This window comes from Sapajus apella, unplaced genomic scaffold, assembly GCF_009761245.1.
Source record: "Sapajus apella isolate SASKATOON/1434 unplaced genomic scaffold, GSC_monkey_1.0 scaffold225, whole genome shotgun sequence".
Lineage (NCBI taxonomy): Eukaryota > Metazoa > Chordata > Mammalia > Primates > Cebidae > Sapajus > Sapajus apella.
Window position 1 is genome coordinate 615,720 of NW_022437165.1, and position 27,409 is coordinate 643,128.

The 27,409-nt window shown below is 39.1% G+C and overlaps 1 protein-coding gene across 2 annotated transcripts in view; it reads right to left on the minus strand.

The window, feature by feature from the left end:
• Window positions 1-27,409, minus strand: part of PSPC1 (paraspeckle component 1) — a 101,304-nt gene that overhangs the window by 52,845 nt on the left and 21,050 nt on the right. For both annotated transcript variants that reach the window (XR_004265983.1, XM_032271181.1), the window contains exons 3-5: window positions 26,793-26,989; window positions 15,039-15,123; window positions 4,071-4,176 (exon numbers count right to left, since the gene is read on the minus strand). Coding sequence is in view for 1 of the 2 variants with exons in the window: in XM_032271181.1 (XP_032127072.1) it covers window positions 4,071-4,176; window positions 15,039-15,123; window positions 26,793-26,989 (388 nt within the window). In the remaining variant the exon portion in view is untranslated. The remainder of the gene's footprint in view (window positions 1-4,070; window positions 4,177-15,038; window positions 15,124-26,792; window positions 26,990-27,409) is intronic.

Consider the following 27,409-nt stretch of genomic DNA (forward strand, 5'->3'; position numbering starts at 1 on the left):
ATGTACCATACAAGAAAACAAAGCTTCTCAGATTTTAAAATTAAGTAACATATAATTTAAATAAACATCACCCCAATTTTCCTAACCCAAGTATTTCATAACTACATGATACAATAACTAAAGCTAAATAAAATAGGATGGATGTTTGGATATTTTTATGGCATTAACATTTTCCCAAGAAGCAATGTTTACTCCAAGAAACTGCATCAACAAAATACTAAAACTAATATCTATCATATACTCCAATGCAAATTTTTCCCACAAAAAAAAAAAAAAGACTGGTACATTGTAGCACTTAAGCGTTTACACTACTTAATCTACAGTTGGTGGAGTAACCTAATATGAAAACAATCACAAGACAGTTATAAAACAATCTCATAAAATGCTTGTTGCTTCCAGAATAACAGCTTTTAATGTGTCCAAAAGTCATGCTATGTAGAAAATTTCCACTTAGATAAACCTTAATGCAATTAAGACATATTATAAAAATGTATACATTCTTAAGGCAGTTGAATGTTACCCTACATGAGTGAAAAATATTCTTTAATTTATAGTTACAACAGCAATTATCAAAAAGTTTGTCTAAGGAAAATGATATTGATGAAGTACTAGCTTATACCCTTGAAACTCTTAAAAATATATTCTCATGTGTCATAAAATTACGATCAACTTGAAGGATGACAAAGAAAAACATGAACAGATATGACAAGTGTTTTCCCTCATTCTTTGTTATGTGAAATTACTATTTAAAATGTGAAATACATAAATCAATATTTACTTTATACTTAAAAGCCCCATAACTCTTAGTTGTGTTGGAATATTTCTCTTAGGAAGATAAGAAGGGAGAGGTAGCATCTTAAAACTAACGAAGAAAATAAACTTTACTCATTACTTGGACAAGCTGAACACTTACCATTTGATTCCTCCCTTTAAACTGAACAGTGAAATAAGAGAAAGCACATAAGAGGGCCTAATTGCAAAGCTTAAAAAAAAAATACACATACACACACAGCATTAAAATTGTTTAACAATTTTCTCCAAAGACAGTTTTCAAAGTAAATGAAGAATAACTGATAGAAAGGCCTCAATGCATTCTTAACATAATGTTTTTCTATTAATATATTTCTATTAACACAAAATATTTGAGACAGGTAGAGCTTTCATTCATATTGCTTTTAGTGCTTGATAAGTTTATAGTAACAAGAAGCATTGTGAAGCTTGGAACCAAATAAAACTGACACCAAAGTAATAAAAATCTTGTGCCAATTCATAAAATTTCTAATCACAAAAAAAGCTAACACTAGTCATTGTTATACAATTATCATACCTTATTTATATACTATTCAAAATATGGATAATCCAAAGGTTAAAAGCATAGTAACTTGTGGTCTACCTACCATAAATACTAATTTTAAAATTAAAAAAAAAAAAAAAAAAATCACAAATATTTCAGCCCAGGTTTCCACAGACTCTATAAAAACGTCAGAAAGCAAATATTTTGAGCTGTTGTGGGTCACAATCATTTCTAATATTCTTCTTTTTTTGCAATAACCCTTTAAAAACATAAATACCATCAATATATCTGTGATGGAGTAATAAAAAAACTGGCAATGGTCCCAGACTATAGCTTGTCAACTTACACTCTAGCCAAATTAATTTTATCATGATGCTTCAAGTATGCAATACACACTTTAAGAAACTACTAGAAAAGAAGGTATATTGTCACAAATCCTTTTCTATGAGCATAATCTTGTGAAACAACAGATGATCTATTTTAGAAATGTCGGCTAGGCACAGTGGCTCATGCCTGTAATCCCAGCACTTTGGGAGACAAAAGTGGGTAGATCACAAGGTCAGGAGTTCAAGACCAGCCTGGCAAACATACTGAAATCCCATCTCTACTAAAAATACAAAATTAGCTGGGTGTGGTGGCGGACACCTGTAATCCCAGCTACTCGGGAGGCTGAGGTAGGAAAATTGCTTGAACCCAGGAGGCAGAGGTTGCAATGAGTGGAGATCATGCCATTGCACTCCAACCTGGACAACAAGAGCGAAACTGTCTCAAAAAAAAAAAAAAAGAAAAAGAAAAAAGAAACATCGATAAACTCAATTAGTATGTTTAAATTTCTAATTCATTTTTTCTCAAAGTTCATTAGATATTTGTATCATTTTGCCCACCATTAAAATAAATTTTAAACGCAAAAATGTTTTAAAGAAAAAAATTTTAGTAATTCAATTTTAAATTATAAAAATGTTTCCAAATATTTAAGACAGGAAAGTAAAGTTAAAACTGTCTGCTGTCATGTAATCCCAGCACTTTGGGAGGCAGGAGTTCAATGCCAGCCTGGGCAACATGGTGAAACCCCATCTCTACTAAAAATACAAAAATTAGACAGGCATAGTGGTGCATATCTATAATCCCAGCTACTCAGGAGGCTGAGGCAGAAGAATCACTTGAACCCAGGGTTGCAGTGAGCCAAGATTGCACCACTGCACTCCAGCCTGGATGACAGAGCGAGACTCTCTCAAACAAATAAAATAAATAAATTTTAAGCTGGACACGGTGGTTCACGCCTGTAATCCCAGCACTTTGGGAGGCTGAGGCAGGCAGATCATCAGGTCAAGATACCAAGACCATCCTGACCAACATGGTGAACACCCATCTCTACTAAAAATACAAAAATTAGCTAGGCATAGTGGTACACACCTATAGTCCCAGCCACTTGGGAAACTGAGGCAGGAGAATCACTTGAACCCAGGAGGCTGAGGCTGCAGTGAGCCAGGATTGCGCCACTGCACTCCTGCCTGGTGACAGAGCAAGACTCAAGTCTCAAAACAGAAAAAAATAAAATAAATGTTAACATTTGAACTAGCCTTGTGTGCCCCGCCATCCTACACCCAAAGTAAAAACCTGGATCAGGTCAAGTCTTCTGAGCTAGTGCCAGTCTGCAGGAAATTCAGGTATAGAGAAACATGTTAAACATCACTGCAAGAATGTAATCAGCAAAATCCAGGACACAGATATCATTTTAGGTTTCTTTTTTTTTTTTTTTGCTTAAATGGACCACGCATGGTGGCTCATGCCTATAATCCAAGCACTTTGGGAGGCTGAGGCGAGTGGATCACTTGAGGTCAGGAGTTTGAGATCAGCTTGGTCAACATGGTGAAACCCCATCTCTACTAAAAATACAGCAATTAGCAGGGCATTGTGGCGGGGACCTGTAATCCCAGCTACTCAGGAGGCTGAGACAGGAGAATTGCTTAAACCTGGGAGGCAGAGGTTGCAGTGAGCCAAGATCACGCCACTGCACTTCAGCCTGCATGACAGAGCATGACTCTGTCTCAAAAAAGAAAAAACAGAGAAGAAAACTGTTAAGTAAAAAATTAAAGACAAGAAGAGGAAACCTATAGACTAAAAGAGCCTGGATATATTAACCAATTCAAAGAAACCAAATGTAAAAAAAAAAAAAAAAAAAAATTTAAGACCTGTGCAAATCTGGGCTTTCATTAATTAAAATGAAAAAACTGACCATTTTTAAGATATAATAAAGATATTTAAAAGGAGTCCTCATCTTCTAGAGATACAAACTGAAAATAATAAAATTATATGAAGTCAGGTATTTCAAATAAAATAAATTGTGAAATAAAGTGGTTATACTTAAAGATGAAAAGTGTTATGGCTGGATGATAAGCACACACTAGAATCCTTTTGTACATGTCTGAAATCTTCCAAAATAAAGATGTTTTGATAATAATATATGGTGACAATCACTCAAGTGGAAATTATGTATATGTCAAGATTCCTAATTTAATAGTATATATTTTTAAAGATCAACTAAAATAATAGAACAAATATAACATCCATTTCACAAAACATAAATATTATCTTCAGAAACTAATTTTACTTTACCACCCATAAGAGGTTAAGAAAATCACTAATTTATCAAACATGATAAATTTAGAAAGATTAGAAAATAGACTACTGTATAAACCAAAATCTGAAGAATTCTAAATATACATCATAAACCTAAAAATACAAAATCATTTTAGTTAACTAGTAGTTTACTTACATTTTCCATGTAGTTTGGCTTAAAGCCCTCTTGCTGTCGCCTCAGTTCCTCCTGCTCTCTGTGTCGGATCATTTCTTCCTCACGCCGCCGATGCTCCTCTTCATGTCTGAAAATTTTTTAAATAAAAATTTCAGCACCATGACACATGAGCTGCCATTGGGCATTTTATTTCATGTAAAATAAAATCATTTATGCAATCACATTATGCCAAAGCTGTATTAATGACTGGCTATGACATCCTAAATTTACCTTCCTTCTATGTTGCTCCAAGCCTTTAATAAAGCAAATAAGCCAAAGAAATAAAGTAACTTAGCTAAGATAAACCAGAAACACAAAGTAAAATCATAACTAGGACAGTTATTTGCTTATATTTTAAAAACTGCTTATATTTTTTAAAAAGCTCAAACACGTACTCTTTTACTGTAAAAAGGAAAAAGTCAGCCAAGAGCAGTGGCTCACGCCTATAATCCCAGCACTTTGGGGGGCTGAGGTGGCTGGATCACAAGGTCAGGAGTTCGAGACCAGCCTGCCCAATGTGGTGAAGCCCCATTTCTACTAAAAATACAAAAAATTAGCTGGGCATGGTGGCAGACCTGTAGTCCCAGCTTCTCGGAAGGCTGAGACAGGAGAATTGCTTGAACCCAGGGAGCAGAGGCTGCAGTGAGCCGAGACGGCACCACTGCACTCCAGCCTGGGCAACAGAGCAAGATTCCATCACAAAAAAAATAAACAAACAAAAAGGAAAAAGTCTCAGCTAGCCATGGTGGTTTACACCTTTAATCCCAGCACTTTGGGAGGTCAAGGTGGGCAGATCACCTGAGTTTGGGAATTCAAGACCAACCTGGCCAACATGGTGAAACCCCCATCTCTACTAAAAATACACAACTTAGCCAGGTGTTTTATAATCCCAGCTACTTGAGAGGCTGAGGCACAAGAATCACTTGAACTCAGGAGGCAGAGGTTGCAGTGAGCCAAGATCACGCCACTGCACTCCAGCCCGGGTAACAGCGAGACCCTGTCTCAAAAAAAAAAAAAAAAAAAGGAAAAAGTATGAGATCTATTGATCCATTGCTGGCATTGCATGGTCCTTAAAAGCACTCTAAACATACCTAGAGATAAGCCACCTCAAAAAACCACAATGCCTAAACAAAAATCCCATTTGCAAAAGGAAGCCCTACCAACTCCTCTCTCCCCCATTTTCATCAACCCTCTAAAAGAAATCCCCTGAAGCAGGTGTCAGCCCACAATCTGTTTTTAGAAATAAGTTTTATAGCATAATCATTTATATTACTGTCTATGGTTACTTTGGGACTAAAGCAGTGAAGAGTTGAGACAGAAATGATATAACCTGCAAAGCCTGAAATATTTAATATCTAGTTCCAGGAAAAGGTTGCCGACTCCTGCACTACAGGTCTGTTCAAAGAAAAATCACTACCTACATATAGCAGGATTACAATTAAATCAGTAATTAAGTTATAAATGGGTAAGGGGAAAAAACCTATACAGTAATACTTAAGTAACACACTCACATTATATTGGCATTTAAACCAATGCAAATTCAAATATACACAGGTTGAGTTTCCCTAATCCAAAAATCTGAAAGCATTTTTGAAACTTTCTAAATCTAAAATGCTCCAAAATCTGATTTTTTTATTTTTTATTTATTTATTTATTTATTTATTTTTGAGAGAGGGTCTTACTCTGTCACTCAAGCTGGAGTGCAGTGTTCCAATCTCAGCTTGACTCACTGCAGCCTTGACCTCCCAGGTTCTAGCAATCCTCTAACCTTAGCCTCTCAAGCAGTTGGGACTATCGGCACGCACTACTACGTCCAGCTAATTTTTTGTACTTTTGTAGAGAAAAGGTCTTGCCATGTTGCCCAGGCTGGTCTTAAACTCCTGGGCTCAAGCAGTCTGCCAGCCTCAATCTCCCACAGTGTTGGGATTACAGGCATGATTGAGCCACCACCATGCCCTGCCTGGAACTTCCTGACAGCCAACATGATGTTTAAAAAAAGCGCTCATCACAGTATTTCAGATTTTGGATGCTCACCTGGTAAACATAATACAAATACAGAAAATGTGAAAAAATCCAAATTACTTCTTCTGGTCTTAAATATTTCCCATAACGGATACTCAAAGTGTACACCCTCTAACAATAAAACTGTAATAGTAATTTAAATAGTGAAGGCTACATAAAGCTAATGCCCCTTTATTAGGTATCATTTTCCAGATTACTCTTATAATGTACTTTTTCTACATTCAGAATTGCAAATTCTCAAATTTCAGGATACTTTGTTCTTGTTTGTTGCCCAACACTCCCCCTAAATGTGAGTGCACTAACTAAAACATATGGAGATTTCTTCTACCATCACAGAAAAAAAGTTGAGGCCTTCATGTCAGACTATATGAACAAAAATGTTCCTAAGAGATTTCAAGCAAAATCTGGACTATTTTAAGAGTGTTGTCATGCTCTCTAAAATATAACTCTTATTACAATCCTTAAAAAAATCTTCAAGGCCGGGCGCGGTGGCTCACGCTTGTAATCCCAGCACTTTGGGAGGCCGAGGTGGGTGGATCACGAGGTCAAGAGATCGAGACCATCCTGGTCAACATGGTGAAACCCCGTCTCTACTAAAACTACAAAAAATTAGCTGGGCATGGTGGCGCGTGCCTGTAATCCCAGCTACTCAGGAGGCTGAGGCAGGAGAATTGCCTGAACCCAGGAGGCGGAGGTTGTGGTGAGCCGAGATCACGCCATTGCACTCCAGCCTGGGTAACAAGAGCGAAACTCCGTCTCCCAAAAAAAAAAAAAAAAAAATTTTCAATTAAATTGGTTATTTAATTTCTGAAATATAAAAAAATTTCACATATTTTACTGTGAAGAAAATACTTCACATTCATTGGGGTGGGTGGGGATGGGAAGATCCAATAAAGACAAATGTGTTGAAATTGTTTTTCTCATTTTAAAAAGGGTCAATATAATCATACTAATAATACTTACAAAAAGGATCAATATACTAATAATATACTAATACTATTTATATGCTCAGTGGGATCTGGGGCACCCCATGATCAACCACATTAATATTTCTGCAGTAAGATGAAACGTTCGCACTCTGGAGATTATAAGTTTTCACATAACAGGAGTTCAGATCAAGCTTTGCCATCAAATAGACTCATGTCAGACTGCCACTTGAATATGGATGCATAGAAACACTTCTAGTCTCAAACCTTCCAAATTGCAAAGACAGTATTGTAGACACAGTGACCTTCTTGGGGACCAACTTCTACCACATAATTTTAAATGTACAAACCCATTTCCAGTAAACAGAAATATATGTACCACTGTGCAGGGACATATGTAAACACAGATATATACTGTGGCAATATTTATAAAACCAAAAAGCTAAGGACATACTAATCAGTTATAAATGGGAGAAAAGGTTCACTGACACCAAGGAACTCATCTGGTACAGAGGTAGATTTCTATCTACCGGCATGAAAGAATGTCTACAACGCAAATGTCAGGAAAAAAGGCACAGAAAAGAATGGTATTCCTATTAATGCTTTTACAAATCATTTTTATGGCCAGACCTGGTGGCTTACACCTGTAATCCCAGCACTTTCAGAGGCAGAGGCAAAAGGAAAGGTGGGAGAATTGCTTGAGCCCATAAATTTGAGATCAGGCTAGGCAACATAGTGAGAGCCTCTCTCCACAAAAAAGAGAAATAGGGGCAGGTACAGTGGCTCATGTTTGTAATCCTAGCACTTTGGGAAGCCGAGATGGGAAGATCACTTGGGTCAGAAGTTCAAGACCAGCCTGGCCTACATGGTGAAATCCTGTCTCTACTAAAAAGACAAAAATGAGTCAGGTGTGGTGGCACCTGTAATCCCCGCATCTCAGGAGGCTTAGACAGGATAATCGCTTAAACCCAAGAGGCAGAGGTTGCAGTGAGCCAAGACTGAGCCACTGCACTCCAGCCTCAGCAACAGAGCAAGACTCCATCTCAAAAAACAACAACAACAAAAAAAGATTAGCCAAGCCTGGTGGCACACACTTGTAGTCCCTGCTACTAGAAAGGCTAAGGTAGGAAGATCGCCTGAGCCCCGGAAGTTGAGATAGCAGGGAGCCGTGATCACATCACTGCACTCCGTTATAGGTGATAAAGTGAGATTCGGTCTAAAAAATAAAATAAAAATCATTTTTATAACCATAGAAGAGGGTATTAAAAAGTCTATACCACACTGGAAATGATTAGGGGAAGAGAAGCATTGCCTTTGTGATCATACCACACAGATGATTCTATAATCTAAATTTAATAACAGTATACAGACACATTCATATTGTCCATATGTTTGCCTTCGATTATTTCTACTCCACAAGATGACCACCTTATAATCACATAAATTACCTCTTCAGGTCAAGGATTACTTCCTAGGTTATACTCACAAATGGAACTACTAAAAAGAGGAGAACTAATAATTATGACAAATGTTAACATCCTTCACATTACATTTAATTGAAAAGTAATAAAATTTCAATTTTACAATGTGTTTTGAGGCCCATTAATTATTTTGAGGTCTCAAATATTTTTGCAGGATTCTGCAAAGTGCCTCGTGGATAAAATCTCCTTGCTGTTCTCGTTTGGCACTATGGCTCCACATCCATCACAGAGCCCAAGAGATCAGAAGGACTTTATAATAATTTGCTGAACGACTTAAGAAAGGAAGTAGGGGCCAGGCACAGTGGCTCATGCTTGTAATCCCAGCACTTTGGAGGCCAAGTCAGGAGGATCACCTGAGGTCAGGAGTTTGAGACCAGCCTGGCAATCATGGTTAGGGTTAAGGTGAAACCCCGTCTCTACTAAAAATACAAAAATTAACCAGGTGAGGTGGCAGGCGCCTGTAATCCCAGCTACTTGGGAGGCTGAGACAGGAAAATCACTTGAACCCGGGTGGCAGAGGTTGCAGTGGGGCAAGATCACGCCACTGCACTCCAGCTTTGGTGACACAGCAAGACTCCATCTCAAAAAAAAAAATTAGCCAGGCATGGTGGTGGCCGCCTGTAATCCAAACTACTCAGGAGACTGAGGCAGGAGAAATCACTTGAACCCAGGAGGTGGAGGCTGCAGTAAGCCAAGACTGCGCCACTGCACTCCAGCCTGTGGCAACAAAGCAAGACTCCATCTCAGAAAAAAAAGAAAGGAAGTAGGGGCAGGCACTGTGACTTCGTCTCAAAAAAAGAAAAGGAAGTGGGGCTGAGCACAGTGGCTCACACCTGTAATCCCAACACTTTGAGAGGGCAAGGCAGGCAGATCATCTGAGGTCAAGAGTTCAAGACCAGGTTGGCCAACATGGTAAAACCCTGTCTCTACCAAAAATACAAAAATTAGCCAGGTGTGGTGACAGGCACCTGTAATCCCAGCTACTCCGGAGCCTGAGGCAGGAAAATCACGTGCACCCAAGAGGTGGTAGAGGTTGTAGTGAGCCGAGATTGCACCACCACACTCTAGCCTGGGTGACAAGAATGAAATTCCATCTCAAAAACAAAAGGAATTGGGCAGGTGAGTAAATGGGTGGAAAGAGAAGGAATGCAAAAATAGGTGAATGAACAAAACAAAGGAAAAACTTCTAAATGGTCAAGTCACAGGCTGAACCAGTTCACGTAAGCCCCTCAGCCTGCATCCTTCGGTACTGCCACAGCCTCTGGAGAATTAAGTGACCTATGAAAAACTAAATAATTTATTTGTAGCATTGAAAGTAAAACCAGAAACTTGTGTACTCCAAATAAATTTCTCTCAAAATATACCGTGCTAGGCCAATTTTTCTATCTTCCAACTAAAGTAAAACACAAAGGCAGAGTCAGATTTGTCTTGTTAACAATTAATGCTGTCTTACTTGGTAGCAGTCTCAGCCAGGTAAATCTCTTCAGTTTAATTGTGACCATTTTCTTCATTTGCTCCCTCTTGCAAATATGGGATACATATGAGTTCCCAGACATAACCTCTTTTTTTTCCTTTATATGTACGACAAAACTACTCAGTTTTTTTGTTTTTGTTTTTTTTTTTTTTGAGACGGAGTTTCGCTCTTATTACCCAGGCTGGAGTGCAATGGCGCCATCTCGGCTCACCGCAACCTCCGCCTCCTGGGTTCAGGCAATTCTCCTGCCTCAGCCCCCTGAGTAGCTGGGATTACAGGCACGCGCCACCATGCCCAGCTAATTTTTTGTAGTTTTAGTAGAGACGGGGTTTCACCATGTTGACCAGGATGGTCTCGATCTCTTGACCTCGTGATCCACCCACCTCGGCCTCCCAAAGTGCTGGGATTACAGGTGTGAGCCACTGCGCCCGGCCAAAACTACTCAGTTTTAAGGCAAGTTGTTCACACTTCTTAAATCAAGATTCTTATCATTAATTTCAAAAGAAATTCCCTAGCCACCAGGCAAGACTAAGGTTGCAACAGATTTATCACTGCCTCTATTTGCTAGAATTTAGCCAAACTTAAACTCATCAAATTATTATCTCATATTGAGATATTTTTACTACTAGTATTCAGTTCACTGAATTTTAAATTCAATCTGATGTCCTTATATGGAGATTACGTAATTTTAAAATGATGCAATAAAAAATTACCATATATGCAACAAGCATGCAGTATCTCAGCCTATGATTAAACCAATAACCTATCCTATATATGTGCCTCACGAGCTTCCCCTAATATTAACTCCTTGTATAACCACAGTACAAAATTATGAAAACCAGGAATGAATACCAGGCACAATACTATAATTAACTACAGACATTATTAAAATTTCACCAGTTTCCCCACTGATGTCTTTTTTTTTTTAATTATTTTTATTTTTTTTTAAGAGACAGGGTCTTGCTACATTTCACAGGCTGGGGTGCAGTGGCTAAACACAGGCGATATCCCACTACTAATCAGTCCGGGAGTATTTACCTACTCCATTTCTGACCTGGGCTAATTCACCTCTCCTTAGGTAACCTGGTAGTCCCCTGCTTCCAGAAGGTCACCATATTGATGTTGAACTTAATGCAGACATCCGATCTGCACAGTGCACTACAACCCGGAACCCCTGAGTTCAAGCAACTGACACACCTCAGCCTCCTAAGTAGCTGGGACTACAGGCCCACTAATACCTTTCTTCTGTTCCAAAACCTTACCCAGAATCCCACATTGCATTTAGTTGTTATTGCTCCTTAGTCTCCACTAGTCTGTAACAGTTCAGTCTTTGTATCCTTCATGAACCTGACACTATTAAAGAGAACTGATTATTTTGTAGAATGCCCTTGAATTTGGGTTTCTCTGATGTTTTCTCATGACTGGAATGAGATTATACATACATGACAAGAATACCACAGAAATAATGTTACATCCCATTCAGTGAATTGTATCAAGGGGCTCCTGATGTCAACAGTCTTATTACAGGTGATATGAAATTTAGTTTGGTTATGGTGGTATCTACTGGGTTTCTCCACTTTAAAATTAATATTTTTTCCATTTGTACTTAATACAAATTTGAGACTATGCAAAAATCCTGCTTCTCAAGTTTTTGCCCACCAACTTTGGCATCCATCAAAAAAGCTTGTCTGTAATAATTATTATTAGAGATTGAGGCACCAGCCACGTTCACTGCTATCTAAAGCATCAATGCCTCTAGGGCCTCTCAATAGAAAAAGCCATAAATACCACACATGGGCTAGGCGTGGTGGCACATGCCTATAATATCAGTGCTTTGGGAGGCCAAGGATGGAGGAGCACTTGAGGCCAGAAGTTTGACACCAGCCTAAGCAACACAGCATAATCCCATCTCTACAAAAATTAAAAATTAAAAAATTAGCTGGGTATGGTGGTACACACCTATATATAGTCCCAGCAACTTGGGCAGGACTATTTGAACCCAGGAGTTCAAGGTTACAGTCAGCTATATGATTCTGACAGTACACTTCAGCCTAAGCGACAGGGCAAGACCTTGTCTCTTAAAAGAAATAGTTTTTTAAAATAATTAAAACTAAAATACAGTATATGTATACATATTGACCCATACATAAACACATACCTACATTTCTGCATGTATCTGTCAATATTAAATACAATGAGTTCATATCTCTGATTCAAATCCAATACCACAGGATTTTAATTTTAGCCATTCATCTTTCTCTAATAATGAGAAACCTGAGTCTCATTATTCACAATATACAGTCACACCTTGGTATGTGCAGGGGTTTGTTTCCAGAACCTCCCTCAGACACCAGAATCCACGGACGCTCAAGTCCCTGACATATGATGTAATGTTTGCATATAACCTATATACATCCTCCTACACACTTCAAAACATCTCCAGATTACTCATAATATCTAATACAATGAAAAGACTATGTAAATAGTAGTTATGCTGCACTGTTTAGAAAATGACAAGTAAAAAAAGTCTGTTCATGTTAGCATACACACAATTTTTTCCCCAGATAGTATCAATCCACAATTGGCTAAATCCATGGATGTAGAATCCACAGATACAAAAGACTGTATGTACTAATCTGTTTATGTAAGTATACACACAAAGTAGTTTAAGAACAATGAGCTCATACGCCTAACTAGCTTACAGAATTTATGTATGGTTCTTATTACTATTATGATATCCAGTCAAGATACTATTTTCCAGTTATTTAGGTTCCTTGTTTTCTTCCTTATCCCCTTTTAATGTAATTATGTTATTCATCTCCAAGAAAATTCAGTTAATTTATTGTATTTTTTTATCCTATTTTGCAATTCCCCCCTCATATTCTGTTTGGTTTTAATGATTTATTTTTTGCTTACACAAGGGGTAGGTACAATTTCAAAAAGTCTAGCTGTCATGTCTAAATTTAAGAAGAAAAAGCTGGATTCAGGTAAGATTTTATGCTAAGGTAGAGGAGGTTTCCTCATCTTTGTTAAAAGTAGAATAATCTGCCTGGGCATGGTGGCTCACACCTGTAATCCCAGCACTTTGGGAGGCCGAAGCAGGTAGACCACCTGAGGTCAGGAGTTCGAGACCAGCCTGACCAACATGGTGAAGCCCCATCTCCACTAAAAATACAAAATCAGCGTGCTGTGGTGGTGTATGCCTGTAATCCCAACTACTCAGGAGGCTGAGGCAGGAGAATCACTTGAACCCAGGAGGCAAAGGTTACAGTGAGCCAAGATCACACCACTGCACTGGGAAACAAGAGTGAAACTCTGCCTCGGAAAAAACAGCCAGTCACAGTGGCTCATGCCTGTAATCCCAGCACTTTGGGAGACCGAGGTGGGAGGATCACAAGGTCAAGACATCAAAACCATCCTGGCCAACGTGGTAAAACCCCATCACTACTAAAAAATACAAAAATTAGCCAGGCATGGTGGCATGTGCCCGTAGTCTCAGCTATTCAGGAGACTGGGGCAGGAGTGAACCCAGGAGGCACAGATTGCAGAGAGCTGCAATTGCCCCACTGCACTCCAGCTTGGCAACAGAGAGAGACTCCGTGTTAAAAAAAAAAAAAAAAAAAAAGTTTAAGAGATTTGAACATGTTTATATAAAAAGGAAAGAAAAAGAAGTTTTTAAAAAGGTCCCTGAGGAAGGCACATTAATGTTTCAAAGTTGTAAAAAAAAATATAGTGGTTCTCAAGCTTTTAGATATATCTGAATAACCTGGAGGATTCCAGGTGGCTGGGCCCCACCACTATAGTTTCTCATTGAGCAGTTCTACCGGAGGGTTGACACTACATTACTAACAATTATCTAGGTGAATGTTAATGCTGTATGTCCAGGGAATATAATTTTAAAATGAATTGGGTAGAGTAAAATCATATAGAAATATTTATGTATTGATAAACTCAAGTACAAAAATGTGGAAAACAAACATCAAAATATACAGAATATCACCCCTCTGCAGACCATAGAAGCTTCAAATTTGTTCAGGTTTTTCACGTTTTTCTTTACTTTTACGTCTCCATGAGCATCTTACTTTCTTATCACAAGCACTTTTTATTTTTAAAACAAATATTATTTTCAAAAACAGATTTCTAAGTTTGCTTCAACTATCATAGCTTTGTTCACAATATTTCCTAACTAGTATGATTTCTGAACCTTTGAAAAATAATGTTTATACCATTATATTTTGCAATTAAATACCACAGGCACAAGGTGAGTTGTCAATTTGGGTTTAAACATTTTGAATTAACCACTCTCCCAAACATCCTTACTTAAACCTAAAAGATTTTAAGCTGACCATCAAAACTTTTTTTTTTTTTTTTTTTTTTAGATAGAGTCTCACTCTGTAGCCCAGGCTGGAGTGCAGTGGCAAGATCTTGGATCACCACAACCTCTGCCTCCCAGGTTCAAGCGATTCTCCTACCTCAGCCTCCTGAGTAGCTGGGATTACAAGTTCATGCCACCACGCCTGGCTAATTTTTTTATTTTTAGTAGAGACAGGCTTTCACCATGTTCACCAGGCTGGTCTTGAACTCCTGACCTCAGGTGACCTGCCTGCCCACCTCGGCCTCCCAAAGTGCTAGAATTACAGGCATGAGCCATCACCCCCAGCCTCAGAAATCTTTTTTAGACATTATCAGAAACACAAAGATACATAAAGAAATATTCATAGTAGAGTTATACACATGACAAAATAAAAACTAAGAGCAACTCAAATATATCCATTTCTGCAAAAATCGATGTTCACAGCATATCCTTACAATGAATTACTTATAATAACACCTAAAACCCTTAACTTCAAAGTGTTCATATTCAAAGTGCCCTTAACCAGCTAAACTAACAATAGCAAAGAATTATGAAGTAATTCACTGTATGTGGTTAAAATAGGCAATTTTCCTATTTTTTCTGTGACACTCAACTTATACAACTTGTAATCGGTGGTGGGGAGTTTTATTAATAAGACACACATGCATGTTTCTTACAATTATCTTCTTTTACCTTAGTTGTATTTGCTTCCGTTTTTGCAGCTCTTGGTTTCTGAGTTCTTCCAAACGTCTGAGTTCTTCTTGACGCCTCATTAGATCTATAAAATAATGACAGCATATTAATATTTTAGTTTCACTTTCCATATTTTTCCAATACGCACAGAGGTTCGCTATCACTGACAACATACTGATATATTAGTCATCTTATAATAAATTGTAAGCTGAGTAATTAATCAAATAAATATACCTTCTGAGCACATTTCTTCATGTATATAAAAAAAGAGTATTCAAGTTCATTCTTGGTCAGGCGTGATGGCTCACATCTGCAACCCCAGTACTTTAGGAGGCCAAGGAAGGCAGATCATTCGAGGCCAGGAATTCAAGACCAGCGTGACCAACATGGCAAAACCCCAACTCAACCAAAATTACAAAAATTAGCTGGGCATGCGCCTGTAGTCCCAGCTACTCAGAAGGCTGAGGCAGGAGAATCATTTGACCGGGAGGTGGACGATGCAGTGAGTCAAGATTGTACCACTGTACTCCAGCCTGAATGACAGAGCAAGACCCTATCTCAAAAAAAAAAAAAAGAAAAGAAAGAAAAGAAAGGAAGGAAGGGAGGAAGGGAGGGAGGGAGGGAGGGAGGGAGGGAAGGAAAAGTTCATTCTTGTTGGGGGGGAAAAAGCATAATAAAACTCATCTTGGCTTGGCACAGTGGCTCACACTTATAATCCCAGCACTTTGGGAAGCCCAGGTAAGCAACAGAGTGAGTTGACTCCATCTCAAAAAAAAAAAAAAAAAAAAAAAAGTCAAGAAAATAAAATAGGTAGGCTGGCTTGTGCCTGTAATCCCAGCAGTTTGAGAGGCTGAGGCAGGTGGATCACTTCAGCCGAGGAGTTCAACCAGCTGAGCAACATGGTGAAACCCCGTCTCTACTAAAAATACAAAAATTAGCTGGGTATTCACACCTATAATTCCAGATACTCGGGAGGTTGAGGCATGAGAATCACTTGAATATGGGAGCCAGAGGTTGCAGTGAGCCAAGATCATGCCATGCACTCCAGCCAGCCTTCGTAACGGGATAAGACTCTGTCTCCAAAAACAAAACAAAACAAAACAAAACAAAACAAAACAAAACAAAACAAAAAAAGGTGGCCAAGCGTGGTGTCACACGCCTATAGTCCCAGCTACTTGGGCAGCTAAGGTGCAGGACAATCTCTTGGGCACAGGAGGCGAAGGTTGCAGTGAGCCAAGATCGCACCACTGCACTCCAGCCTGAGTTGCATAGCAGAATTGCCTCTAAAATAAAATAAAATAGGTTGTAACTGTTTTAACATAAGAGCTGATACATACTAAAAACAGAATAAATGATAACTATATTAACTCATTTTCGCTTATAATTTTATAACAAATTGTTTTCAGCAGCAAATGCAAAGCCCAAAAACATGCCTTCAGAGATACCAGCAGAGGGCACTTAAGAACCAGACCAGACAAACAGGAATAATGACATAAAACCCAAGGACCATCCCTCGAAACACAATTAGCATGACATTCCTCCCTCACTAAGCCAATGTCTTATGAAGAAGAGTGAAAAATCTTGAAGAAAATAAAGCTAAATGCTGATATAAACAAGGCTTTTCAACAACAAAAAAGCATTTCCACTATCACTAATCCCTGTCATATCAAGAATGGGGGGAGTTCCAGAGCAAGATAATGAAAAGTACATTTGTATTGCACATCTGAGTAGTGTATAAACTTTCCACGTTAAAAATCTCCAAAGCTTCTTTGCTTTTCTTTTCTTTTCTGCCCTTTTCTTTTCCCCACCCTTCCTCCCTCCCTTCCTTCTTTCTCTTTTTCCTTTTTCTTGCTGATTTTATGCAAAGGGCTGGCATTCTGATTGTTCTATTTTCAAGTTTAATTCTTATTTTAATAAAGTTTTCAAGCAAAAAGTAAAAAAAAAAAAAAAATCCTCCAAAGCTAATAATCTTTGTCTATGATTTTGTACAAAACTATGTATATACACATGCATACGTTTTAAAATAATAAAATGTTAAAATACTCTGGATGGCACAATTACTGGTTGTTTTTCCTTTTCTCTTTATATCTGAAATGTCTAAAGTGAACAAATTACCTCAATTGAATGTTTCTTAATAAATCCCTATACTCAAGAGTTGACTGATATAATACTACAGCTAAAGTTAATCTAAGGTACCAATATCCTAAACTTCACAATAGCAAGATACGCATCATAACCATAACAAGGTAAACATAATCCTCCCATTTTACTGATTAGAAACAGACAATCATTTATAAATTATGCAGGAAAAAAAAAGGGATTCAGATAGATTTTTTTTTTTTTTTTTTGAGTCATTGAGTTTCACTCTTGTCCCCCAGGCTGTAATGCAATGGCGTGATCTCAGCTCACCACAACCTCTGCCTCCCAGGTTCACGCAATTCTCCTGCCTCAGCCTCCCAAGTAGCAGGGATTACAGGCATGTGCCACCACACAAGCTAATTTTGTATTTTTAGTAGTGACGGGATTTCTCCATGTCGGTCAGGCTGGTCTCGAACTCCCAACCTTGGGTGATCCACCCACCTTGGCCTCCCAAAGTGCTGGGATTACACACGTGAGCCACCGTGCCCGGTCAGGATTCAGACAGATTTTAAAGTTGCCCCAGCTATTCCATGATTCAACTGGGATGCCAGGCCAAACCCTGTCCTTATTCCAAAGTAAGCCAAATCTAGTTGATCAGACTCACCTGGAAAACCTAAATATATGCATTTGATCTAGGGCCTCAGCCTGAAATAGCAAAAAAAAAAAAATACATATATATATATATATATATATATATATATATATATGCGCATTTGGGGATGTTGCTAAGAAAAGTCTGTTTTGGGCCAGGCTCGGTGACTCATATCTGTAATCCCAGCACTTTGGGAGGCTGAGGCAGGTGGATCATGAGGTTAGGAGTTCTAGACCAGCCAGGCCAACATGGTGAAACCCCCATCTCTATTAAAAATACAAAAATGAGTTGGGTGTTGTGGCGGGCGCCTATAATCCCAGCTACTTGGGAAGCTGAGGCAGGAAAAATGCTTGAAACTAGAAGACAGAGGTTTCAGTGAGCCGAGAAGGCGCCACTGCACTACAGCCTGAGCAAAAGAGCAAAACTCCATTGCAAAAAAAAAAAAAAAGAAAGAAAGTCTGTTCTGGTATATGACACAGGGCCCAAGTAGTTTTGATAATATGCCCATAGAGAAAACATTTATCTTAAAAAATGTTAAACATGACTGCAATTATTTCAAACCTTTGCAACATAAGTCCTCAACCTTAAATGCTCATTAGAATTACTTAAATATCCTTTTTTTTTCTCTCAGAGACAGGGTCTCACTTGTCACCCAGGCTGCAGTGCAGTGGCATGATCACAGCTTGACACAGTATCAAATTCCTAGGTCGTATCAAATTCCTAGGCTCAAGTGATTCCAACTCAGTCTCCCAAACAGCCAGGACTGACAGGCTATACAAGTTAACAAAGCTGCTTTTAACCTCTCAGATCTTATTACCTCATCTGTAACATCGGTATAATCAGCTCAAAAGGCTCCAACAATCAAATTATCAAATAAGCACAATTACCTAATACTTAAAAGAACTATAAACTTAAAACTACTGTTTTATGCTTACTAAATTATGTATGTTTCAAAGTTTCTAATACCCAAAGTTCCTGAAATTTCACTAAAGCTTATACATCTGTACATTACCATGATAATACCCTTCTAGGGAAAAAAACTGTAAAAAGTACATAACTAGAGATGTCTTTATCTTTTGATCCAGGTAATTACACTCAGGAATTTTCCTTAATAAAACAAAGGCATCCACAGACATGAAAGTATCATCTACAGTACTACTTATTACTTACTAGACCAAATAACACTTTGAAATGCTTTCCTGGCTGGGCGCAGTGGCTCACCAAAGTGGGAGGCTGCCTCAGTCTCCCAAAAATAATTCCAGCACTTTGGGAGGCCAAGGTAGGTGGATCACTTGAGGTCAGGAGTTCGAGACCAGCCTGGCCAACACCGCAAAACCGTCTCTCTACTAAAACTGCAAAAATTAGCCAGGCGTGGTGGCTCACACCTGTAGACCCAGCTACTAAGGAGGCTGAGGCAGAAGAATCGCTTGAGCCTGGGAAGCAGAGGCTGCAGTGAGCAGAGATCATGCCAATGCACTCCTGCCTAGGCAACAGAGCAAGATTGTCTCAAATTAATTAATTAATTAAAACGCTGCCAGGCGCGGGCGCTCAAGCCTGTAATCCCAGCACTTTGGGAGGCCGAGGCGGGTGGATCACGAGGTCAAGAGATCGAGACCATCCTGGTCAACATGGTGAAACCCCGTCTCTACTAAAAATACAAAAAATTAGCTGGGCATGCTAATTTTTTAGCATGACGCGTGCCTGTAATCCCAGCTACTCAGGAGGCTGAGGCAGGAGAATTGCCTGAACCCAGGAGGCGGAGGTTGCGGTGAGCCGAGATCACGCCATTGCACTCCAGCCTGGGTAACAAGAGCGAAACTCCGTCTCAAAAAAAAAAAAATAATAAAATAAAATGCTGTCCTAACAAACTTAATGATAAAATTATATGCTATAATTTCAAAGTACCATAAATACAGATACAAAAAAAGGGAATATAGACAAATTAAAATTTTGATTTGCAAGACTGTGAGAAAGTGTTTTCTCAATTTAATATTGCATAAGTCATGAAAACTGAATGTTTAACTTCTAACAATTCTATTTTCTAAAAATATAAGATTTGCATATGCAGACCAAAAGAGCATATCCAAGGCTGGGCACAGTGGCTCACACCTGTAATCCCTGTGAGGCCAAAGTGGGCAGAATACTTGAGCCCAGGAGTTTGAGACCAGCCTGGACAAAATGGCAAAACACCATCTCTACTTTTTAAAATGCAAAAATTAGCAGGGTATGGTGACATGCAGCTGTAGTTCCCGCCACTCGGGAAGCTGCGTACGTAGAAGGATCATCTGAGCCCAACAGATTGAGACTGCAGTGAGCATCACTGCACACCAGCCTGGCAAGCCTGGGACACAGAGTGAGAATGTCTCAAATTTAAAAAAAAAAAAAAAAAAAGTAGGGGAAAAAAAGAAAGAGAAGAAAAGAAAGGGCATCCTAGTTTCAAGGAAAAGTTGAAGTGTTACAGTATTAGAGTACACAGATATACTTTGAAGATAAGGATAAAAGTTAGAAAAATGTAATAAAGCAAGTATGAGAAAAATTCAGGCTTCAGACACTTCCACAGAAACACTTAATGCCAAAAGACAATGAAACATGATATTAATTACTTAAGAATGGGGAAAAAGATCCTGAATTTTATACCACTCAAAAGCCAGTTTAAAGTACAAGAGTCACAGATATCGGATATCCTAGCACATCCAAGAGTTTAATAAGTATGTTTCTCTAAGCCCTTCTTAAAGAAGTCAAGAGAGGATAAACATCAGACAAGTAAAGAACAGAACAGTCATGCCTGAACCTACTTGAGATATTAAGATTTAAACACATAAGAGGTTTATGATTAAACAATATTAATTCAGTGTCACAAATCCAGACAAATTAGAGGCAAAATAAAAACTGACAGAAAGAGAAAGAGGAGACTAATATCCTAATTTTCTCATTCTTTTTTCTTTGGTAGTCACAGAGCACAAGATATTATTTGTAGGAAATAAATATCCTTCTATTACTTCATTTATAAATATAAATGTGTACACAATAAGTAATATAATCAAGAAAAATCCAGTAGTGGAAGAGGACGGAGTAATAGCAAAATACGTAGTGGACATCTAATACTATCTACTGAGAGTTATATAAGATACAGTCACAAAGGTTAACATAAAAATAACCATGAAGAAAATTCAGAAATGTTCTCCTATACTAATGATCAAAAAGACATAGGAGAAGAAATAAAAATAACTTGTAATAAATGCAATGAGGCTAGGCGCAGGAGCTCACGCCTGTAATTCCAGCACTTTGGAAGGCCAATGTGGGCAGATCACTTGAGGCCAGGAGTTCAAGACCAGGCTGGTCAACATGGCAAAACCCTGTCCCTACTAAAAATACATAAATTAGCCAGGTGTGGTGGCTCATGCCTGTAGTCCCAGCTACTTGGGAGGCTGCGGCTGGAGAATCGCTTGAACCTGGGAGGCAGAGGTTATAGTGAGCTGAGATTGCACCACTGCACTCCAGCTTGGGTGACAGAACAAGACTCCATCTCATTCATAAATAAATAAATAGGATGTGAATCTAGAAAGGACTAAATAACTGTCAGTAAAGTATAAATGAAACAATTATAAGGTACCCGTGTGTTCAGTAAGAATCAACATTTACAGAGATTTTCTGATGCACGCACATATATTCTTTGCAGCACTGCTTTTAAAAACAAACTGAAAAGGAAAATTGTTATCAATCAAAAGAGGATGAACTAAACTAACTATACCCACTTAGAAGAGTATCATACAGCCATTAAAAATATAAGGCAGATACTTACATATATACCCGTGTAGAAGGTAAAAAAGGTATAGAAAAGGTCAACAGCTTTTTTGTTGTTTTGAGACAGGGTCTCATTCTGTCACCTAAGCTGGAATACAGTGGCACAATTATAATTATAGCTCACTACAGCCTCAAGCTCCCAGGCTCAAGCAATCTGCCCACCTCAGCCTCCACAAGTAGCTGCAACTACAGACACATGCCACCATGCCTGGGTAATTTTTGTACTTTTGGTAGAGATGGGGTTTTCACTATGTTGCTGACGTTAGTAGTCCTGAACTGCTGGACTGAAGCAAACTTCCACCTCAGCTTCCCAAAGTGCTAGAATTACAGGCATGCTGCACCCAGCCAGTTTGTTTTGTTATGATTTTTGTTTTTTTGCTTACAAATACACACAAACATCTAATGACACATGCAAGTTTTTTTATTTTCATTGAAGGATACAAACGAGAATTAAAATACAGAAGAGTGACCCTACAAAAAAGCAGAAGGTAGGAAATGGGGGACACTTTTTCTGTACTGTTTGAGGTTTCTCCTTCCATGATATGTCATAATACCTGTTTCTGCAGAACCATACAACTAAGATTACTTAAAGTCTCTCCTCAACCTAAATGCATACTTAGAAACACTGGATTAAATCTAAAACTGTAGGCTGGGTGTGGTGGCTCATGCTTGTAATCACGGCACTCTGGGAGGCCGAGGCGGGTGATCACCTGAGGTATGCAGTTCAAGTCTAGCCTGAGCAATACGGTGAAACCCCATCGCTACTAAAAATGCAAAATTAGCCGGGCATAGTGACGCACACCTGTAATCCCAGCTACTTGGGAGGCTGAAGCAGGAGAATCACTTGAACCCAGAAGGTGAAGGATGCAATGAACTGAGATTGTGCCACTGCATTCCAGTACTCCAGCTTGGACAACAGAGCAAGAATCTGTCTCAAAAAAGAAGAAAAAAAAAGAAAGAAATATAAAACTGTAGAACAAATGGGAGGAAGTTGTAACTTTTTACATTTTTTTTTTTTTTTGAGACCAAGTTTCACTCGTTGCCCAGGCTAAAGGACAATGGCAAGATCTTGGCTCACCGCAACCTCTGCCTCCCAGGTTCAAGCAATTCTCCTGCCTCAGCTTCCCAAGTTGCTGGGATTACAGGCATGCGCCACCATGCTCAGCTAATTTTTTATTTTTTATAGAGACAGGGTTTCTCCAAGTTGGTCAGGCTGGTCTCAAACTCCCAACCTCAGGTGATCCGCTTGCCTCAGCCTCCCAAAGTACTGGGATTACAGGCGTGAACCACTGCATCCAGCAACTTTGTAAATTTTTAAACAAAGTAAAAGTGAAATTTACCAACTTCAGACTTTTGATGAAATAAGTACTTTAGCACAAGTGAACCAGAAGCAGGGAGTAGGATGCAATAGGCAATGTGATTTTCTAATAATATAAACCAAGATATTAAAAGAGACTTTAAATGAACACACACAAAACTTAAACTCATGAGAAAAATAGCTATGCAAAATTACTCTACTTCAAATGTCAAAATACCTTCAGGTAAAGTTTTATAAAAGCTCAAGAAAAAACTGAAGTCTAAGGAAATGGTTTTTTTTGTTTGTTTGTTTGTTTTTTTGAGACGGAGTTTCACTCATGTTACCCAGGCTGGAGTGCAATGGCGCGATCTCGGCTCACCACAACCTCCGCCTCCTGGGCTCAGGCAATTCTCCTGCCTCAGCCTCCTGAGTAGCTGGGATTACAGGCACGCGCCACCATGCCCAGCTAACTTTTTGTATTTTTAGTAGAGACGGGGTTTCACCATGTTGACCAGGATGGTCTCGATCTCTTGACCTCGTGATCCACCCGCCTCGGCCTCCCAAAGTGCTGGGATTACAGGCTTGAGCCACCACGCCCGGCCTAGGAAATGTTTTTTGCCATCAATATATCCTCAGTACCTCAGAAGTGTCTCCTATAACTAACATTAAATATGTGCTAAATTAATGAATGTTATACCACTGTTTGTCTGTAGCATCAAGACAAATCTTTAGTACAGATGCTTCCACCTCTAATCAACATTATTTCCTAACTAAGCACAACAGTAGACAGGCGGGAAACGAAATGGCAAAGAAGTTCCTAGCAGGTTAAGAGAAAATAATTCATATTGAACAGAAGGGCTAGAGCAACCACAGGGCCCAGGAAACTAAATTTTTTAAATTTCCAAGATGATTCTAATGTGTAAAATTTCAAAACCACCAGGACAAACTTTAAGATCTCTTGGCCGAGGCCGGGCGCGGTGGCTCACGCCTGTAATCCCAGCACTTTGGGAGGCCGAGGCGGGTGGATCACGAGGTCAAGAGATCGAGACTATCCTGGTCAACATGGTGAAACCCTGTCTCTACTAAAAATACAAAAAAAAACATTAGCTGGGCATGGTGGCGCGTGCCTGTAAGCCTAGCTACTCAGGAGGTTGAGGCAGGAGAACTGCCTGAACCCAGGAGGCGGAGGTTGCAGTGAGCCAAGATCGCGCCATTGCACTCCAGCCTGGGTAGCAAGGGTGAAACTCTGTCTCAAAAAAAAAAAAAGATCTCTCAGCCGGACATGGTGGCTCACATCTGTAATCTCAGCACTTTGGGAGGCCAAGGTGGGCATATCACTTGAGGCTATGAGTCCAAAGCCAGTTTCGCCAACATGCAGAAATTCTGACTCTACTAAAAATACAAAAATATTACAAGCACAGTGGCTCATGCCTATAATGCCAGCACTTTGGGAGGCCGAGGCAGGTAGATCACCTGAGGTCAGGAGTTTGAGATCAGCCTGGCCAACATAGTGAAACCACATCTCTACTAAAAATACAAAAAATTAGTCAAGTGTGGTAGCACACACTTGTAATCCCAGTCACTTAGGATGCTGAGGCAGGAGGATCGCTTGAACCCAAGGTGGAGGTTACAGTGAGCCAAGATCACACCAATGCACTCCAGCCTGGGCAACAAGAGCAAACTTCCATCTAAAAAAAAAAAAAAAATTACCCAGGCATGGTGGCACGCACCTGTAGTCCCAGTTACCAGGGAGGCTCAGGCACAAGAACTGCTTGAACACGGGAGGCAGAGGTTGCACTGAGCCGAGACTACACCATGGCACTCCAGGCTGGGCAAAAGAGTGAGATTCTGTCTCAAAAACAAAACAAAACCTCTCTTCCAGCTCTAGCAGCCAGTGAATGATTCAGTATCTTTAACTGAAACAACACTTTCAAATTTTCTGCAAAATAGAAGACATTTTATCTTTAAACCTACTATAATATATAAATGAATTCAATTTTGTTAGAAGAAAACTGAATTGCCAGGTTTAGGCAGTTCTGAATTACAGAACCGCCAGGTTTAGGGTACAAATTAAACCAAAACACCTGACTAGTTTCTATTGTTTGCTGAGCTTGATTTTGTTTTAAGATATGTGGCATCGGCCGGGCGCGGTGGCTCACACCTGTAATCCCAGTACTTTGGGAGGCCGAGGCGGGTGGATCACGAGGTCAAGAGATCGAGACCATCCTGGTCAACATGGTGAAACCCTGTCTCTACTAAAAATACAAAAAATCAGCTGGGCATGGTGGCGCATGCCTGTAATCCCAGCTACTCAGGAGGCTGAGGCAGGAGAATTGCCTGAACCCAGGAGGCGGAGGTTGCGGTGAGCCAAGATTGCACGATTGCACTCCAGCCTGGGTAACAAGAGTGAAACTCCGTCTCAAAAAAAAAAAGAAAAAATATATGTGGCATCGGCACAGTTATTCAATGACTTGATCATAACTGCTCAATAAACATTTACTGAATAGTGATGTACAAAATACTAGAACACACACACCAAAAAAAAACCCTACGCTTCATTTTAAGGAAATGAGAACTTACCCAAAAGGATTTAGAAATGAATGATCAAATTTTCACCTGCTAAAAAAAATACTGAATCTAGTATACAGAACAGTTTAAAGAAAGCCAAGATTAGATGGCAGAAAAGTTCATCAGGAACACTACTGCAGAAACTCAGGCAGGCAACTGTGGTACCTTGATCTCTGGGGACAGCCAAGTGAAGGTAGATAAACATTTACTCAAATGCTAAGTTAAAACAAAACAAATACTTAAAAGCAAAATAGAAAGCAATCAGATGCTTATTTTAAGAAATATAAAACTCATTATGGGTAGTGGAAAAGATGAGAGATAGGAAGAACCAGGAAAAATTATACAGAAAATTTAAGAAGAAACAAAAAGGGAGAGGAGATACAGATAATTAACATAGATGGGCATAAAAAGAAGGGTAATAAAGAGAAAAGGGACAAGTGAGCTTTTGACATGTATTTAAGCAGCTTGTCATATTGTTAGTTATTTGTCCAGTGGACAAGAATAAATTATCACCTGTTATTGACTGCTCTTAAATATTCTTGCCAATTGGCCAGGCACGGTGGCTCACCCCTGGAATCCCAGCATTTTGGGAGGCTGAGGCAAGTGGGTCGCCTCAAGTCAGGAGTTTGACACCAGCCTGGCCAACATGGTGAAAACCCATTTCTACTAAAAATATAAAAGTTATCCGGGCCTGTAATCCCAGCTACTCGGGAGGTTGAGGCAGGAGAATTGCATGAAGGTTGCAATTCTCCTTCACTACAAACTCCGGGAGGCAGAGGTTGCAGTGAGCTGAGATCAAACCATTGCACTCCAGCCTGGGGAAGAGAGCAAGACTTCATCTCAAAAAAAATATGTGTGTGTGTATATATACGTATCCTTGCCAATTACTAAGAATTTACTTTTCCTAAATCCCCACAACCATCTGTAAACATGAATCTCTTTTGTCTCTACCAGATTATCCATCTGTACTCTTTCAAATGTGCAATAATAATCTTAAATAACCAGCATTTGTCCAAATTCTTCTTTTCATCAAACAAAAAGTACCACATGTGCCATGTCTATCTACCAAAAGTCACCCACCATGTTTCTCTGTTTGCCAAGAGAATCATGTATTTGCTACTGGCACAGTTCAATATCCTCAAATTACCTCCAACAATACTACTTGCATAAGTAAAACTAACTTTTAATAAGTTTTTTTTCCTTAAGTTCTCTGAGATCTTCATACCTAATACGTCGAGTTCCAACTTTTTCTCTAAACTCCTAAATGGCACTTTACACAGTAGTACATAAGTGGTATACACACTTACAGGAAAAAAAAAAATCACATCACATCTACATGAAAATCCATGTTTACCTTGCCTCATTAGCATTAATTGGTGTTCATGCCTAGCTGCTTCCATTTCTGCCTCCAGTTTCTCTTTGGCTTCTCTGATGTTTCTGTCAACCTGCTCACGCTGCTGCTTTTCCATTTCATCAAGAGCCTTCCATCGAGATGCATACTCAAATTCAAATGTCCCTGGTTGAGCAAACCGTGGTGGTTGTTCTCTTTCCCTAAATTTACATTAAAACATACAGAAATTTATGTTTAAAAGGTAAAACAAGAACAAATGAGAACAGTAACAAGCACTTACAATGTTCAAGGCACTGTTTGAGACACCATGTCTACATGAATTACCTCGTGACAATATTGTGATTACAGGCCTGAGCATAAGAAACTGCCCAAGGATGTTCAACTAATAATAGAACAACGATTCAAACTTAGACAATCTGATGCTACAACCCAGGCTCTCCTAATTATTACCTGTAAAATTTCTGCTTTTGGAGGTTTCATTTTCTGGTTTTCAGTCAATTAAATATTTTACAAAGGAAAGTCTGCAACATACGGATTAACTGTCTGGATCAGATGTTTTTACTATTAAAACCAGCTGGATTTTATTGAGTGTTATGTGCCAAGTTAATTGGATAGGCAAC